Below are 18,245 nucleotides of genomic sequence, written 5' to 3'. Positions count from 1 at the left end.
TCCACCTTGTGTGACAGTTCTGCACCGACTACACAAGGCACAACACCGACCCTGTCGGACCAACACGAGAGGGCTCTGCCCAGCATACGTATGCCCCATCTCGCTGCAAAACGTATCACGTATTGCCTGAACACCTGTCGCCACTTCCACCAAGTGTAGTGCTATTCAGGTAATTCCTTCTCGATGTGGCACTTTTCACAAATGGCAGTGTATTATTACAAGGATCTAATTGTAAGTTTTTTGATTATCTATACCATCTGGAAAGAAAATGGTCTCCTGGGGGGGGGGGGGGGGGGGGAAATCAGGATTTTTGGACTGCATCCTTTTTTCTATTCACTGCTGTAAGTTGTCCCATTTCTCAACACTAAATCCTTTTTATTTCTGTTTGTGTACCCCGTTCCTAAATTTTCTTCAGATTTCTGAGTGGCATGTTTGTTCACAACAATTAATTAAAACCTGTCATAAAACTAGAGCTATATACCTTCTCATGCTTGCATCCATATTCTATAATATTTTGCAATGGCCACCAAGTTTGAATTATGCCTTCCACTACACACACATTTGACAGATTTCTCAATTTGTTATTAGGATTGTGATTATGCTTGAAAACTTACAAAGAAATTGTTGTGATTAACTGCAGTTCAGTTTTAAGAGACTAATCAGTGCTTGGTTTCTCATAAACATGTGTCCCAAAATAAGTAAAGTCAGAGATGAAAGAGAGCAAATTAGTAAGTCAAACATGTTTGTAAACACTTTCTTCACAGTTGAGAAAAAAGCTAATAAATCTCACATGTCGAGAGACAAACACAAACAAAATTTCTATTTCTCTAACACAAATGGGATTTATTCCTTCTTTGTTCCCCAGAGACTGAAGGCAGGTGGAGGGGAGGCACATGGTATGCACATATGTTCTTTAACAAGTAAGCCATAAATAAACAGTAGCAGACATAATCAACTACTACACTATGCACCATCACAACTTTACTGGTAGCACATCATTTAGTTGTGGTTAAGGTATGAATAAAAATAGATCTATCATTCTCAGAATAATTTATATTCTAGAAAGGCAACAAGCACTTCTGTTACAAAAGATGCTGACCATGATGAAAATGTCTTAGTCACAATCAATACGTACAATTATTTACAAAGTCAAGTATCAACAATTTTTAAAAGTAATGATAAAAATAAATTCTTGAACTTCATTAGGTGAAACCAACAAATCAATTTGTTTCAAACACTGTACTTTTTCATGGATTTTCATTTTCACTTTCATTAAAAGCCAGTGTCCTTTGACTTACAGACTGGTTTTAGTTCATAGTGTAAATTCATGTGACATTGCACCAATACTGTTGTTTGCCAAAGATGAAAAATGAACTGGCCTATACTATATTGCTGTAACAACTGTGGCGTACCTTTCATATTTGTTACACACAATTGTACTATGTTACAGATGTAGCAGCAGATACTTGTGCCTCCCTTCGCTCTCGTTTGCGGTGTTGTTTTTCTTCTGCTTCTATTCGTTGCCGCTTTTTTCGCAACAGCCATACTTCTTTAGCCCTCTCAGTTCTGCCCTCCATCATACTACGGTACAGTTTACGATGCTTTTTTGCTATCATTTTCTCTCGCAATCTGTATTCTTGACGATTCTGCCGCACCTTCTCCATAGGATCTTCAACAGAAACTGTGCCAGCAGTAACGGACATACGCTTGCGCTGAAATGAAACAAGTAGTATATAAATAACATTTTCACCAAAAGACCAGACTACAGTTAGTTTTTCAAAGAATGTGTTCTTACTTTTTCTTCTCGTTGGCTTTCAATTCCTCCACTTGGAGTATCATCAGCTTTGTTGTCAGCTTCTGCTTCAGACTTATCTACCTCAGATTTACCTTTCTTATGACTGTGCTTTTCTTTGGAGTTATGTTTATTCTTATCAACGGCATCTTCATCACTTGCATTATCTTCGTCATCAGAACTGCTCTCTCCAGAATCTGCAATGTATTACACATGCTTAATTAGTTACATACAGATTTACAATGGTTACAGTTGTGTGAGATGTGTTAGGTCAACAGCAATCTCAAATAAAATTTATGCATGCTCATCAATTACCGATGCTTAGTAAGAAACTTTTGATGCTAATATTACATATCAAATACACATAAAGTTCTATAATTCTCTTGCCATACAGTCACACACAATCTATTTATCTCTAGCAAAAACCTCTGTCTATTATTGAAGGCGTTATCAGTAAGAGACCATTTAAAACAGATGATACTGGTCTCAGGATTCTCAATGACTGTTTATAAATGCTTCTCCCCGTACTGTAATTACTCTAATCTTATCCTCATTACCGACCTGCATTACCTATGACTTTGCCTATGTGATCATTCCATTTCATGTTCCTGCAATGTGTTATGCCCAGGTACCAGGTGTATTATGAGTTGGCCGACTCCAACTGTTACTCATTGATATTATACTCATATGGTGTTACTTTTTTTTTTATCATTTTGTGAAGAGCACAATTTCGCATTTCTGAATATTTAAAGCAAGTTTTCAGTCACTGCACCATTCTGAAATCTTATTAAGAAATAACTGAATATTTACGCAGCTTTTATTGGGCAGTAGTTCATTATAGATAACTGCATATATGCAAAAAGTCTTAGGTTACTATTAATATTATCTGCAATGTCATTAATGTACATAGTGAACTGTCGTTATCCACATGCATTGCAAATTAATTACTAAGATAAAATTGTAGGATCCAAATAGAGTACCCAAGTAGAGTTTCCTCATCATTTTTCCAATCAGAATCCTTCAAAACATTTGTATGATATCTCCACAGAGTATTAACTGCTTTCTGTTGTCTGTCAGAAAGGACTCCATATGCCTCATGACAGTTCGGAACTTCCCAATGGGGATCTATGTACAGTAAAAATTCTGAGTGAACTCTTTTTCAGTATTAATTCAGAAGCACACACTGCTGTGCGTTGCTCACTACAAAATCTACTTGTTTCAATGTTTCTGAATTTCTGTTATATCTTAATATATGCAACAGCACCTCTTTCTCTCATATTAGTTCTACATGAATATGATGTTAGAGTGTAATCCTTCACATTTAACTTCTCAAACCATGTGGTGCTCAGATAGGCACAGGATGTCTATCTTTTCAGAGCTCTCTAAATTCTCCAGACATGCTTGTCTACCTCATTACTCAGTCCTCTAATATTCTTATGAAATAAGCTAACCTTGCTTTGCTGTGCATTCTTAAACATATTATAGGGCTCTTCTGATGTTAACTTCTTTCACAACAGGGTGCTTGATGCCAATTTAATGAAAGGTACCCCTCCAATACCAGTAACCACAGGGATCTTGCTTTATATGACAGAGACCATCTGTTCATTTTTTTTGTAAGAGGCTTAGTCAACCTTTCTTTCATCCTCTTATTCACGCGTAGGCCTGTCTAGTATCCTAATCTCCCAAATGTAGCAACAGGTACTGAATTCACATGACATTTCATTTCAGTCAGCAGCAGGCTGCTGAACTCTGTGCTCACATGGCTGACAGGACTGTTAACCCAAGGCTGGTCATGGTGCTGCATGACCTCCACAAACCTTGTATATGAAGCTGCTACTCCTATTCCACCAAGGACACACTTAATTTCTATCTTCAGCCAGGCTCTTTCCTGCCCCACCTACTGTGATCACCTGAGTCTCTTTATCAAAACTGTTACACAAATTTCCTATGTCCTCTGTCACCTTGGTAAGGATAGGCATTTTGCTTCACAACTTGTGACCTGGTACCCTGTTCCTAATTTGTTCTGTACCAACTGACCTACGCCGCTGCCATGGCTACTATCCAGCAGCACAACTATTTCCTTCATATCTCTTTTACCAACCTACAATTAGCTAGAAATCTGATGCATTCTATGTGACCTACAGTTGGATGAGGCTTACAAAATAAATTGACTCACTGTCAAAATTGTAGATAAAACTAACCAAAAAATGAGATCCTAGAAACTCTGAGAGATTGAAATAGCTTTCTTTTTGTTGTGTCTTTGTCCTGAATCAATGCAGGGTCAGAATAGCATGGTTAATTTTAAAGGTGGCCAGACGCCCTTCCTGTGCCAGCACGTTGTTTCTGTGGATGGAATGTGCATGCACCAACACTCTGCATGAAGTGTTATTCATGACGAGAGGGAAAGTTTTCTAAATGTCTGTGAATCATGTAACTGACACGGCACTAGTAAACCAGCCTGGTATTCACATAGTGATGCAGAAAACCACCTAAAAATCATATCCAGACTGGACAGTACACCAACCACTTCATTAATCCGGCGGGTAGATTCAACCTGAGGCTGGTGCACCTCCCTGTCCCAGAAGCAGCACCTAACACACACGACTATCTGGGAAGATAATAAAGCACATTTAAATGAACTGCCAAGTTCTGGATGGAAAAAAGATTATGATCAAATAAAATGTGTACACTTCTACACCACAAGCACAACGATTTAGGTGGTTGGGGTGGGGTGGGGTGGGGTGGGGGGGGGGAGGGGGGGTAGAGGAGGGAGTCCTCCTGCAGGAGTAGGTGCCCATAAGTAAGAGGACTGTGGTCTATTCTCAGATGTGGACCACACCCTGCCTATCTAACCCCTGTTAATTTAGGCAAGTATTTGACCCATTTCTAAAAAAAAAAACTATTTGATGCAGGAACTTAATATTTTTACTGTGTTACATGATGCTAATAGTCAACTGTCCTAAAATCTAATTTATCCGTTTTATAGTTTTTAAGAAATACATTTTTAAATTTATTAACAAAAAATATTAAGTTTTTTCTGCAGAAAATATTTTTTGTGAACTTCCTAATTGGGGAATATTAATGAATGTAGTACCAAAGGTAGCTTTTTATGTTATGCAGAGTCTCTGAAAATATCATTCATTTATCTATGATAGTTTCTGATACAATGGGGCGTATGTACTGAAAATTTTAGTTTGCGGGAAATTGACTTTAAAGAAAAAACTTTTGAAATTTGTTTCTTACAGTTAATTAAAACTGTCCTGCTGCATATGATGGCCCTTCTTTGGCCTCTAGCAGATCTTCCAGCTTCTTTTTCATCTTCCTGGATGTTTGTCTTGCTTTCTTGGCCATATTAGATGCAGACCTGTCTGCATCAGCTATCCTCATTTTATCGTAATGTTGCAGCCCAGTGATCATATTTTCACCAGGATTAATTCCCAGCTTTTTCAGTACCCAGCACTTTCCAATATTACCACAATTGAATGTAATAACAGCATCATGAACTAGTTTCATTGTATGCATGCCTCCAAATACAGTTTTAGGAAGGCAGTTCAAAATTACGCTGTTGAAACATTCATTTGGGTTCTGTGTCTGCCCATGCAGACATTTCCTTAGGAGCTCAGGATGAGCCAAGTCCCTGAAAATAGGTTTAACTGCTGTAATAACAGCAGCAGGAAGAGAATGCTGGTGAGAATAAGATTCTCCAGTTGTCCGAGCCCTATTGTATTTGCACCACCAATTTTCTCCAGATGGACACAGTCCATGACATGGCTCATCATCAGTAGAGGACTTATGGAAGAATATGCTCCAAACATCTCTCTTCATTGCCTCCAGATTTTCTTTATTTGGTTGGTTGTTTTGGGGAAGGAGACCAGACATCGAGGTCATCGGTCTCATTGGATTAGGGAAGGAGGGGGAAGGAAGTCGGCAGTGCCCTTTGAAAGGAACCATCCCAGCATTTGCCTGGAGCGATTTAGGGAAATCATGGAAAACCTAAATCAGGATGGCCGGACGCGGGATTGAACCGTCGTCCTCCCAAATGCGAGTCCAGTGTCTAACCACTGCGCCACCTCGCTCGGTTTTTCTTTATTTCTCCTAACTGCCTGCCCATAGTATACCTGCAAGTTTCCTATTTCAGTATCAGTTAACTGACCCTGTCCGGTCAACAATTTTCCATCTTCTAATTTTTTTCCTCTCATATTAACAGTTAGTTTTCTCAGCCTTGTTCCCAAACATTTTTGAACATAGCCTACACATTCTATTTTGCTAATAATGGCATCTCCATATGGCTTAGAGTTCACCACATTGTTGTATGCCTTACTGTCACCATCACCCAAATATTTGGTGTACCGTACGCCTCTTGTTTCTAAAGAGCGATGAAATATTTGTTATACTCCATGAACTTCCAAACCACCACTTGTTCCTCTAAAATTAGCCACACAGTTATATTCTTTATGTTCACTGACTTCACAACATTTGCAATATTTAGACGTTATCTCCACATCTAACACTTTACCGGTGCCTACACTCGTGGCAGTCACTACTCCATTCAGAGAAGTATGTCCTCTTTTCTGCCAACTTCCATCAAGTGCAACTGCAATATCCGAACATTCATCATTTTCTTCCAATGCTTCCATAGCAGCCAGTTTCATGCTTTCCTCACTGACCTCACATACAGCTTTCTCTAATATTGCAGTCAGTTTTTCAAATTTATTTGGTGGTTGATGTAAGTTCATCACTGAACAAAATGTTCTCCCTGCAGACATGCCCTTGCCAATGCATCGTAAGGCATAAACTAATCTAGTATTGATTTCATAAGGGCCACTTGCATCTGGTTTTGAAGAACTCAAATGAAATCACAGCTAAGCATTTAGTGCAAATTAAGTCCAAAGCAATTGCTAGGCCTTTTCTCCCACTGGCACTCTCACAAATTTTCACACTCTGTGACTCACCACACTGTCTACATTGTATAAATTTAGAAATTACATCTGATTATATTCTCAAATTTATAATAATGTTACTGCACCCCTTTTCACTTACAGTAAATCCGCTGTAACACTCTTGAAATGGCGAGAGCTTCTTTGATGATGCACTTGTTGAAGAATTACAATTAGAAACATCGTTGCCAGGTGACATAACCTCTTGAACAGAAAGCTTTCTAAACTTGTTTCCTCTAAATTGTCATTTCTTGAAAATGCCTTTACGTTTCATCATCTTCAATAAACACAACAAAAGACACGTAAACAAGCACTGCAAACGTAAGTATAACAACTACTCGCAATCACACCTGAACAAAACTAACCGCGTGTTTGAAAGCATGTTGTTTACAGACAGCAGAAACAAAAGAATACCAACCATTGCAGTCAAAGGATAGCCAACACACTCAGGAGTTAAAAAAAAAAAAACAACAACCCTAACGTGCAATGTAGGGGATATAAAGACCAAAAATATCTGCAGAAAAGTGGGTGAGGCACATAAACACACGTGGTAGGAAAACGCTCTTTAAATGCTCGAAAAAAAATTTTTTTTCAGCAAAATCCTTTTCATAGTACTTAAATAAAACCTTAATCTATCGAAATATGATGAAAACGAAAAACCCACTTTTTTTTTCAACCGGAACCACGGTGTGGTCCCCTTAAAGCCGCTTCTATCCATCTGTGCGAGTGGAGTGATGTTCAATATGACAGAACTGTAAGCTCCACCAATCTTAATCTTCTATTTTGTACCTACACCTTCTCCCTATGACACGACTTTTGCTCTTGAATTAATACCACACAATGCGACAACACAGAGTAATACATTACTATTGTTGTCCTTATCCCTTGCTGCTGGGTTTCCATATGCCCGATAATCCAGCAGAATTTTGCTTTCTTCCCTTAAAATTATAGGGCATGAAGTGTCTTTTATGTTTAGCGCCACTTTGTCTGCTGGGTACATTTTCTGAATGGTTTGTAGGGCACCTAGGGAAACACAGCACATGAAAAAGTTGTTCTGTTGATTGCACCTTCTCTGCTCGAGCATTTCTATGATTGCTTTGGACTCTGCATCAAAGAGTGTAAATTCCTCTAGAATCTAATCCCAAAGACACTGTCAGAGGAAACAACTGCTTAGACCCACCAACTTAAATAAATGTTAAATTTCAGTGTTTCTCTATATATATATTTGTAAAAGGCTAGTTTGGACATAAAATCTGGCACACAATATTTCTTGCACTTTGTCAAAATTAAAAACAACCTTGATTCCACTAGTAACCAGGCATGATACTGCTTTAACCGTCTGTTTATACTTTCAGATCTGCAACACTGAGCTGCACAAGCTGCTCCTTTGTTCTAATCTCAAATGGTCCCGCAGCTCTTCTGAAATTTACATACCTACATTATACTGATAGGCAGACAAGAAAACTGAACGTTGGAGTGATGGGATCTTGGATGGTCGTAACATCATGAGGAAATTCTGTCGGCTGGTTGGAGGCTGTTTCCCAGCCTCAGCACAGAGTCCGGGTGTAAGACTTGTCCTTATGGCTCCTGTTGTTAGTTTAACACACTCATGGTGAATGGAGTTAAAGCTCTTTAATTAGAATAGTTGAACAGAATCATACACAATAAAGCCACAGTACAGCTGCAAATGTGAAAAAGCTCCTTAAATTAACGATGGGGAGGATTTAACTGCTTCTCCTCCCTCTCTGTATACTTCAGACTGATTAAAAGTGTGGTCACATTTATCTGGGGAAGAATTATGACTTAAGACCATAACTCTAGTCTTCTTGAAGATAGTTGCACTTGTTTGAAGACTGGATTCAAGACTTTCTAGCAGACAAAACTCAACATGACATTCTTAATAGACTGATATCACTGCATGTAAAAGGAATATAGTGTGTACCACAAGGAAGTGTCATACAGCTCTTATACTGTTCACAATATATACATAAATATCTGGACGATAATATTTGAAGATCTGTAATGCAGTCTGTGGAAGATGCTGCAGTATACAGGAAAGTTGTAAAGTCAGAAAACTGCAGCAAAATGCAAGGAGGCCTGCAGAGAATTGTGGCTTGGTTTAAGGACTGGCTGCTGATCCTCACCATAAATGAATGTGTTGTACATAATTTGATGGGAAGACTGATTACGGTTTGATCACTTCTGGCAAAGAATGGATGGAAACAGTAACAGCTAAAAAGATGTGAGAGTATCTGTTCAGACACTAAAAATGCAACAACCATATAGAACTAGTCGTTGAAAGATCAGATGCTACACTGATTTACTGGAAGAGTGTAGTCCACCTATGAAAGAAAGAGTTAGCTTAGAAAAACCTCATCCAACTGATTCTGACCATAGCAGGTAGTGTGTGTGTGTGTGTGTGTGTGTGTGTGTGTGTGTGTGGCTTACAGGCTCTCAACGGCGAGGTTATCAGAGCCCTTACACATATTAAAAGACACAAATGTGATCATACACGCTAAGACAATGGAACAGAATAAAAGATGCCACAGAGGAGAATAAACACACGTAAAATGACAAAGGAGCTAAAAGGAAGCCACAGGTAAATGTCACTGGCTGACCACTCACCTAATATATGGTTGAGCCAGTCACCCTGTTAATACATTAAAACCATCTCCCTAAAATGTTGGAAAAGGAGGACAATTCACAAAGCTTTAAAACTCTAACCACATTCATTTGAACGTTACCTAAAACAGATTGCAGATCTGTCAGCAAATCAGCCATGGCTCGCTAGTCAGGGGAAAAAAAATATGCAGTCCAATAAAATGTGAAGCAAAGTGATCTATACGCCACAAAGGGCCACACATTGGAGGGTACTCTCGCTATAGCAAGAAGCCATGCAGCATAGGTTTGTGGCCTCTGCGAAGATGAGTGAGGAGAACCTCATCCTGTCTTCATAGCTGAAAGGAAGTACACCATGGCCACATTGTGGGGTTTAATAGACAGAGCTTATTGTCTGTCACTTCCAGCCACTCATCCTCTCACCGATGCAAAAATCTGGAGCTCAACAGCAAGGTTATAGCATGCAGGTGGATGGCACACTGAAATACCCGAGGATCGTGACACAACACCTCCTTGGCTGCTAGATTTGCACTTTCATTCCCCCAAACTCCCATGTGCCCTGATATCCAGTGAAAAGACATCTCCTTCCCCAGTATTGTAGTTGCAGGAGGGCATCCTGGATAGTGTGGACTACTTTATCTGCTGGATACAAACATTTCAGAAAGTGTAGGGCACTCAGAGGATCTGAGACAAGAAATTTAGCACTGGAAGAACATCTCATTTGCTCCAATGCTGCAAGATTTCATATAATTCTGCATAAAAGACAGTAAAGTCTTGAGGCACATGAACCTTCAGGATACAATCCAGGAAAACAACAGAGAAACCAACAAAGTCCTCCCGTTTCAAGTCCACCTGTAAAAATGGCTACATAGCTGTGGTACTCAGGTAAAATGTCACAAATTATCACACTGAAAACGGAAGCAGGAGTGCAATCTCTCCTGTACCACACCAAATCTAAAATTACTCTGGGCCTCTCCAGAAACCAGGATGGCAGATGATTAAAATCCTGGATTTGGGGTTGTACCTGTTACACACTGAGTGACTCCAGCACACGTCGCACGCCCAAATGGCATTGTGGCTTGTGGTCGATTGGAGCAAAGGCATTCCAAATGTGGAAGAAAGCAGTTTGGTGTGCAGGTGAAGTTGGAACTGCGAGGAACTTACGTGCCTGGTGCACCATGAGGAGCTGCCGCTGGATGGTAAGTGGTGGTTCCCCAGCATCAGCACAGAGACTGAGTATGAGCAGGCCGTGCTACACAGTGTACCCCTAGTCCAGCCACGACTGCACGAAAGCCCAACAAAACTGGAGGAGATGTGTCCTGTCCACTCCCCAAGGCCCGTGGGTGAGGCACTTCATGATATTTAGTGTCTTGACAGATCTGACTTCCAGGTCTCTTAGGTGTGGCAACCACAACAATTTGGAGGGGGGGAGAAAAATGAGTGACGCCTAGAAACCTCGACGTGTTTCTAAGATGTCGCAGGTCAGGTAAATTAAAAATATGACTGAATGATTAAAATGTGCACACACACACACACACACACACACACACACACACACACACACACACACAAAAAATTGCAGAAAACCCATCTTTGCAGCCCACTCCTCTAACCTAACCTCCACACTGTAAATTGCAACTGGCAGCTTTCTGTTGCAACACTGGAGTAGCAACGGAAAACAGCAAAACTGTCCGCAAATAGGAGCACTGTCCATGACTCCTTACCACAGACATGATACTGTTTAATAGCTATAGCAAAGATGGTAACACTTAAAACAGTGTCCTGATGTACAACAATTACCTGCTCAAATCGATCGTGTCACCAACTTGAGTCAAGGAAGATCACAAGAACATAGGGAGATGGCCATGAAAGCTCCATTGATGCAGTTATGTGAGAATACTGTGTCTCCCAAGTAGTGTCATATGCCTTACTGATATCAAAAAAGGTGCCACAACAGTTACGTTTATGTAGGAAAGCCTGCTGTATAGCCACATCTAGCAGGGTCAAGTTGTCGACAGTGGACTGAAACCTCTGGAAGCCACACTGAGAGTGGCTAAGCAGTTGCCTGGTCTCTAACAGCTAGAACAAATGATAGTTAACCATTCGCTCCAGGAGTCTTTCTACACAGCTCGTTAAAGCAATACTCCTGTAACTGCAGCCTTTTCCTCACTTTAGGAGAGGTAACAGAATCGCCTCCCTCCATGAGTTGGGGAAGCTGCCCGTCTGCCACATAAGGCTGAAACATTCAAAGATGATTTCGTTTGATTCTGCTGGCAATCATCGAAGCGTGCAGTACCAGAGTTGGTCCTGACTGGGTGCAGTGGCACAAGTGTCAGACAGTGTCGATTCCAGTCCCCACATGGAGAAAGGAGAGTTGTAGGCCTCAGAAGTATTGGATCTGAAGTCCAACTTGCCCCTCTCTACAGCTGCACAGTAGTGATGCAATGCCGGATACTGGCTTGCATCAGCTGTAGTTTTTGCAAAATGACTGGCCAGTGTTTGGGCAATGCCTCTGGGCATTGTTTGAAGACACCCCTATTTCAGCACTGCTGTGATTGATAAACAACTGTGTTTACTGGAAATCCTCCAAATGGCTTCTCATACTTCTGCAGAACATGTGGAATGGTTGATGGAGTCCAGGAAGGCTTGCCATGACCTTTTCTTGCTCTCCTTAATAACACTTTGAGACTTGGCTCTCACGAATCGAAAAGCTATGAGGTTGTCTCCCGTAGGGCGGCATCTAAATTGTTGAAGAGCAGCACACCTGTCCCAGATGGCTGAATAGCACTCATCTGTGAACCAAGATACAGTTCGCTTCCTAAGATGATCTGAAAACATTGGGATGGATAAGTCAGCAGCAAGATGCACCACTCACGTGATGTGGTCCACTGATTCCTGGACACTGCTGTGATGTTCAATCACAACCAGCTGGCTGAACAGCATCCAGTTAGCCCTGCTGACCATCCATGTTCATGGCTTCTCCTCATGTAGTGCTCTGTGAGAGCCTCAGAGTCTACTGTATCTGGTGGAGATAGATTCCGTGAGCAAACAGTGATCCTCCAACACCCATGAATTTCAACAGCAACTGCTTGCAGGTCAGTAGCCCTCATGCACGGTATTGACAAACCCTTGGCTCCATCCCCAGTCAGGTCATCCTTCGGTGACGGCTATAGCTCCGTAGCACAGGACTGCTAGTGGCTTTAAAATGTGTTTCTTGTAAACACAGGCACAGGGGGCATTCCTGCACTAACAGTTTCAGTTCCTCCACATGTGTCCTGAACCCATTAGTGTTCCACTGTAATATGGGAGCCATTTATCATGGGGGTTGCACTTTCACCCTGTCTTTCTGCCAGGGAGCGGAGCCTGTAATGGGTGGAAGCTCTGTCTTGGAGCGAGATGATCAAGGTCCGTTAGCTCTACCAAAGAGTCAAGAGAGACATCAGATAGTATGATGACGACATCTTCATCTTCAGAGTGTTTACTTCCCTACTCCATCAGTGGAAGATGCTTGCTTGGCCTTTGATTTTTTGCCCTGGGTAGGCTTCGGAGTCACAACCACAGCAGTGGTAGTGGCAGCACTGGAAAGTGGACCATACTGAATCTTAGGGGGAGCAGGGAGCTCCGCAACATTAGTGACTACAGACTTTTCCAATGTTTCGGGATGAAGTGTAGGCTATGAAGTAACTACAGCAGCACAAGTACACCGATAAATGCAGGTACTATTGCTAACACTAGCTACCTCCATTTGTGTAGTAGCATCACTTTTCTGTACTGACTGCTTAACAACTGACTCAAAGGAGGTAGCGAACGTTGGGGGCTGCATGCTCTTATAAATCTTCTTGGTCTCACCATAGGGAATCAGTCATGTGGTTTTAATCTCCTGTATCTTCAATTTCTCAAGAAAGACACAGCAGTTGCTACTCTAGACTGGGTGGGCCCCAGAGCAATTTACTCACTTTGGATGAGATGAGCATCTGACTCCTCTGTGGGCAGTCGTACCACATTTGTCACAAGCGTGCTTCTCCCTTGCATCCATGTATGGTATGCCCAAATCGCTAGCATTTAAAACAGCGCATTGGATAGGAGACATAATGCTGCACAGTTAAATGAAGAAAACCTGAAACTTCCTGGCAGATTAAAACTGTGTGCCCGACCGAGACTCGAACTCGGGATCTTTGCCTTTCACGGGCAAGTGCTCTACCATCTGAGCTACCGAAGCACAACTCACGCCTGGTACTCACAGCTTTACTTCTGCCAGTTCTGGAAGAAAACCTGCCTTAATAGTTCCAGGCAGGATGACCAATTTGGATTTAACAAGATCGCCCTCCACTAGTTTCATAATGTTCTGCACATCTACAATGCCTTCTTGGGCCCACTCAACTTTCAGGCCTTCTTTGGGGGTGTCCACCGTCTCTGCATGTCACATCTTTACTATAGTTTAATGTGGGGTGAAGCTCAGTCTCAATGGCATATTCTCCAATGGTTTTGGACCTCTGTAGATTCGTCACTTGTTGGGAACTTGATGTTTTCAGCAACAATGTACCATTTCGTAACCACTTAACTGATTTTAAAGTACCTGTAATCCTCTCTAAACCCTGCTGTATGTAAAAAGGTGACACTTTGCCAAAACTTCCCTTTTGCCCTTTAACCAATAAAAACACACGCTGACCAGCAGCACACATTCTTTTACTACACACTCTAGGATTCTTGACTACCAGGACTGGTTACACAAGCCCTCTTATTTGATTGGGTGTTAGTACCCAACGGCAGTCCACCCATTCTGCTGGGAGGTGGAAGACAAAACTCTGATGGATGCATCTCAGTCCCATAAGCACCTAGGGAAATAAAAATACTCCTAGACAGAGCCCCGCATGCCTAAGTAAGACTTATACAACTGAGGTGCAGCAGGTTCCCCAGATATGACTGTTCCACCTCAACGACCATATATCTCATCAGAGTGCAGCACACCTTGAGACTGAGGTTGTTTTTAATAGTGGTTTTTACCATCCTTGCAATCTGGGCAGTCAAGTCGAGGTCCCGTTCCCTGTGACACACAACATGCCACTGCCCTGCCACACAGTGGTCACTGAAGGATGCTCAGAGCTTACAGTGAGAGAGGGCTGGTGGTGCTTACCAGTCCCCAGACCAGGAACCCCAGGTTCGCCAAGCCTATACCTGGCAAGCAAATGCTGAGCCCCTGAGGGCCCAGAGATAGCAGCCGTGCATGCATGAGGAATGGTTGCTTGATGGAATTTGCATATGTGTTTTCTTTTCTGAAGAAGGCTTTGGCCAAAAGCTTTTGTGTAACGGTCTTTTTGTTGTGCTTGTCTGTTACTCAAAGTGTTATCTTTACTGTGAGTAGCAAATCTATCCTTTTCATAATATTGTGTGATTAGTGCACCAAATGCAGCCAACTGGGACAGGAAAGTACTGTGGTCACAAATCACAATGAGGAGTACCTTTCGTGAGATAAAGCAAGTCATTTCCGACCTTGCAGCAACAATGGTGGGCACCACATCTGGTGCGCTTCGCGAATAGAACCATGACCCATGTGGGGATGGCTTTAAGATCAAAATTAAGACTGAAGCAATAAGAAGAGGCCATGGAGTCCAGACTCATATGGACAGAAAATAGCGAAAGACTGAATACGAAACACACAGAGATAATGAGAACAGAAACCGAAACAGACAAATTTATTTTCAAGACAGGCATAGTTGGATAATACTGATTGCTTCTTCACAACAAGAATTCCCAAACTGAGAAGCATGAAATTAGGAGCTATTAATGGAGAGTGAAACATACCACTGACAATTGACCTTGCCTGTAACAGCAGGTGTGCTTTCCATTAGAATATCAGCATTAAAATTACGAATAATTGACTAGGTGATTTGAAAAAATTCCTCTTGCAGTAAAAATATTTTGTAAATGCTAAAAAAGTTGTACAAAAATTGTTTCCATAACTAACTGAAACACTATGAATTACTTTTTTTTATCTCAGTAAATGTCCAGGCATTCTGTCTGTAGTATGTGAACTTTAATAAACAATGACTTCAGTAGCTTAAAATTATGGAATATCTGGCCTACAGAAATAGTAAATTCCTACCTTTCTGCTCGATTAATGAAGGATCACGCAGCTGTTGTTCTTCAGGAGGGATATACTGCTCCTCACGTTCTGCATCCACAAATGGCGAAAGATGTGGTGGCAGAATGGCTCCAACAAAATATTTCTCAACGGGCAGTAACTGTCGAGCATTTACAGAATCAAATACCCATTGTGGCTGAATGTAGTACCTGTAAAGTAAGAAATTCATTTCATTCAGTGTGTACACTGTCAGATTTCACATGACAAAACAAAGTGTTCAAGGTGTATAAGTATCCTCAATTAGCCCACAGCATTAGCCTCTTCTCTTATTTGTCTGACCTCGGTTTCCTCAACTCAATATGCCCCTTTTCTGGATGTTCAACGCATTTTCTCTGATGGTTTTAATAAAACCCTATTCACACAAAAATTACTGACCAACATCTATGCCTCTACATTGGTATCTGCCACCCTTTCCACAACAAAAAGTCACTCCTGCACCAACTAGCCACCCACAAATGACATCTCCAGTGAAGAGTAATTGCTTGCCAGTATGCTAAACATCTTGCTAAGGACTTAAGAATAGGCAGTACCCAGACCCCTCCTCAAAATATAATTCACAAACAGATCTTCTATGCCCTTCCCACACATTCTTGCAGTAATTCAATCACCTCACACCAAATAGCTGCAAAGGATCACCCCTCCTTCCCTGAAACTAAGAACATCCTTCTCAACTCTCCTAAAGTGATCACTCAAGGAATCTATGAAATATCCTGGTACATTCTAATGCCATGCCTGTACTATTGTCATTGCATGCCATATGCACATGAAAGACCCAGGTGCAACCTCTTGCCACATGTGGCATATTGACATGAACAGGTGCAAGAACTGTCCCATGCATATATCCAGCACTTCCTATTCCAGCTCCTCATAGTCATATGCTAACCACTGGACACAGAGGCGTGTCTAAAATCAGCCATGAGATATATCAACTCAACTACAATTTTTGCACAGCCTTCAACCAGCCGTTTAGAAGATAACGGGAAAATTTTGACAACTCAGAGAATTCTGTTTGGTTCAACTTCAGTGACTGCTTTCCAACCTTTGCCATTTTGTCCATCACCCACCATAACTAGCTTCTCTGCATTGCATGGATTTTTCCTGTGTTATGTATCACTTCCTTTCTCCAACAATGTGCCTCACCATCTCGGCCACATTTCCCCCTACTTCCACAACAGCTCCACAACACTTCCGTTCTGGTTCATCTAGTTGTCAAGCTACATCCCATCTCTTTTCTCTACTGTCTTCCTCTTTCTCTGTTCTGTTCTGTTCTGTCATATGTGATGAATAATGATACAATATGGCCCAAAATAGCAATTTAGCAACTTTTCTGACAGTCCCACTTTCAACACAGGTGTAAAAACCCGTAACAAGCCTCCTGAGTTGAATCTCACTGATTGGTGCTTGGTGTTATATTGCTCTCAGTCTTTCTCCTGAGCATCCAGGATCTGTATACGAGCCAGCTACCTTACTTCTTTGGTCCTGTTGATGAGGTGTTCTATGTAGTAATCATGAGTACTGTCTGGTTCAAATGGGAACAGCATATCCATTGTCGTTTCGGCCTCATGGCTCTGGAGCAGAAAGAACATTGTGAAGACTGTGATCTTGTTTTGCAGTGTTGCACGTGAATGTCGTGATGGACAGTATCCTAATCCAGTCTCTCTGTTTGAACCTCTATGTATATCAATGATAAGTGCTAAATATCAAATAATTAGACTGGAGGCATGCAGCAAGTGACACATGTGTTGTTATGATACACTCTAAGGTGGCTGGAACGTAACATAATCCAAACAGCACGATTCTGAGACTATGAGGTGTTATGAACAGAGTCTTTTCCAAGTCAGCCTCATCAATGTCACTTTGCCAGTAGTGTGTGCGCAGTCCACAATTATGAAATACTTTGTGCCTTTCAAGCTGCTAGCAAGTTATCAACGTATGGAAATGGACAGATACCTTTCTTCATAATTTTTTTCATTAGCCGGTAGTCGACACAGAAACGTCATGTGCCATCCTTCCTCTTCGAAAGGACCATAGGAGAACAGCAAGGGCACTGAAGGTTCAATAATGTTATCTTGCAGCATCTGATCCACTTCCTCCCAGATTATATGTTGCTCAGCTGATGACACTATATGAGTGCTGGCTAATTGGTGGACAATTCCACAGCTGATGGGCCGCTTTGCCTGTCTTTTCTCCATTCTCCATCTGAAAATTGACGTAGAATGGCTACCACTCACCTATGCCACTCCTTTGTCAGGCTAATACTATTCGCAAATCAATAGTAGTTTCTTCCTTTGTGTTGTCTGTAGTGGCAAAGGAGCACAATCTTCATCTCTGGCTCTAATCTGCTCTTCAATGACTTGTTTGGCTACCCATAAGCACATAGGTGTAAGGATGAGTTGTGGTTGTTCATGACAATTAGTGATATGAAGTTATCCTTCACCACATATAATGCTCATGATTGTTGCTGGCACGTAGATTTCTTTTGTGGTCCTGAGTAGCTTTTTGCAATCCACAAGAGCTTCACAGTTTAACTGAGGATCTCTACTGATGATTGGCACTCATCTTCATGATGACGAGATAAGACCACCTTCAATGGCAAACAACTGTCTCGTGTGGTGGCTGGAATAGCTTCATCAATCTGCAGCTCTGGTTTTCTGCAGTTCATAGTGAGCGAGTGTGATGCCTGCCTGGAGTTCAATTTGAGAACAACATTACGGCTACATTCTGTTAAAATGACAAATTTGAAAGGCTACCTTGT

At 41.4% G+C, this 18,245-nt stretch overlaps 1 protein-coding gene across 1 annotated transcript in view; it reads right to left on the bottom strand.

Moving 5' to 3' along the window:
- Positions 1-816: 816 nt before the first annotated feature.
- LOC124546521 (pescadillo homolog) overlaps positions 817-18,245 on the bottom strand; it is a 40,048-nt gene continuing 22,619 nt past the window's right edge. The window contains exons 7-9 of the mRNA XM_047125042.1: positions 15,452-15,639; positions 1,796-1,989; positions 817-1,712 (exon numbers count right to left, since the gene is read on the bottom strand). Of these exons, the coding sequence (XP_046980998.1) occupies positions 1,440-1,712; positions 1,796-1,989; positions 15,452-15,639 (655 nt within the window). The 3' untranslated portion in view covers positions 817-1,439. The remainder of the gene's footprint in view (positions 1,713-1,795; positions 1,990-15,451; positions 15,640-18,245) is intronic.

Source organism: Schistocerca americana, chromosome 1 (assembly GCF_021461395.2).
Source record: "Schistocerca americana isolate TAMUIC-IGC-003095 chromosome 1, iqSchAmer2.1, whole genome shotgun sequence".
Lineage (NCBI taxonomy): Eukaryota > Metazoa > Arthropoda > Insecta > Orthoptera > Acrididae > Schistocerca > Schistocerca americana.
This window is presented reverse-complemented; position numbering and strand designations above follow the sequence as displayed.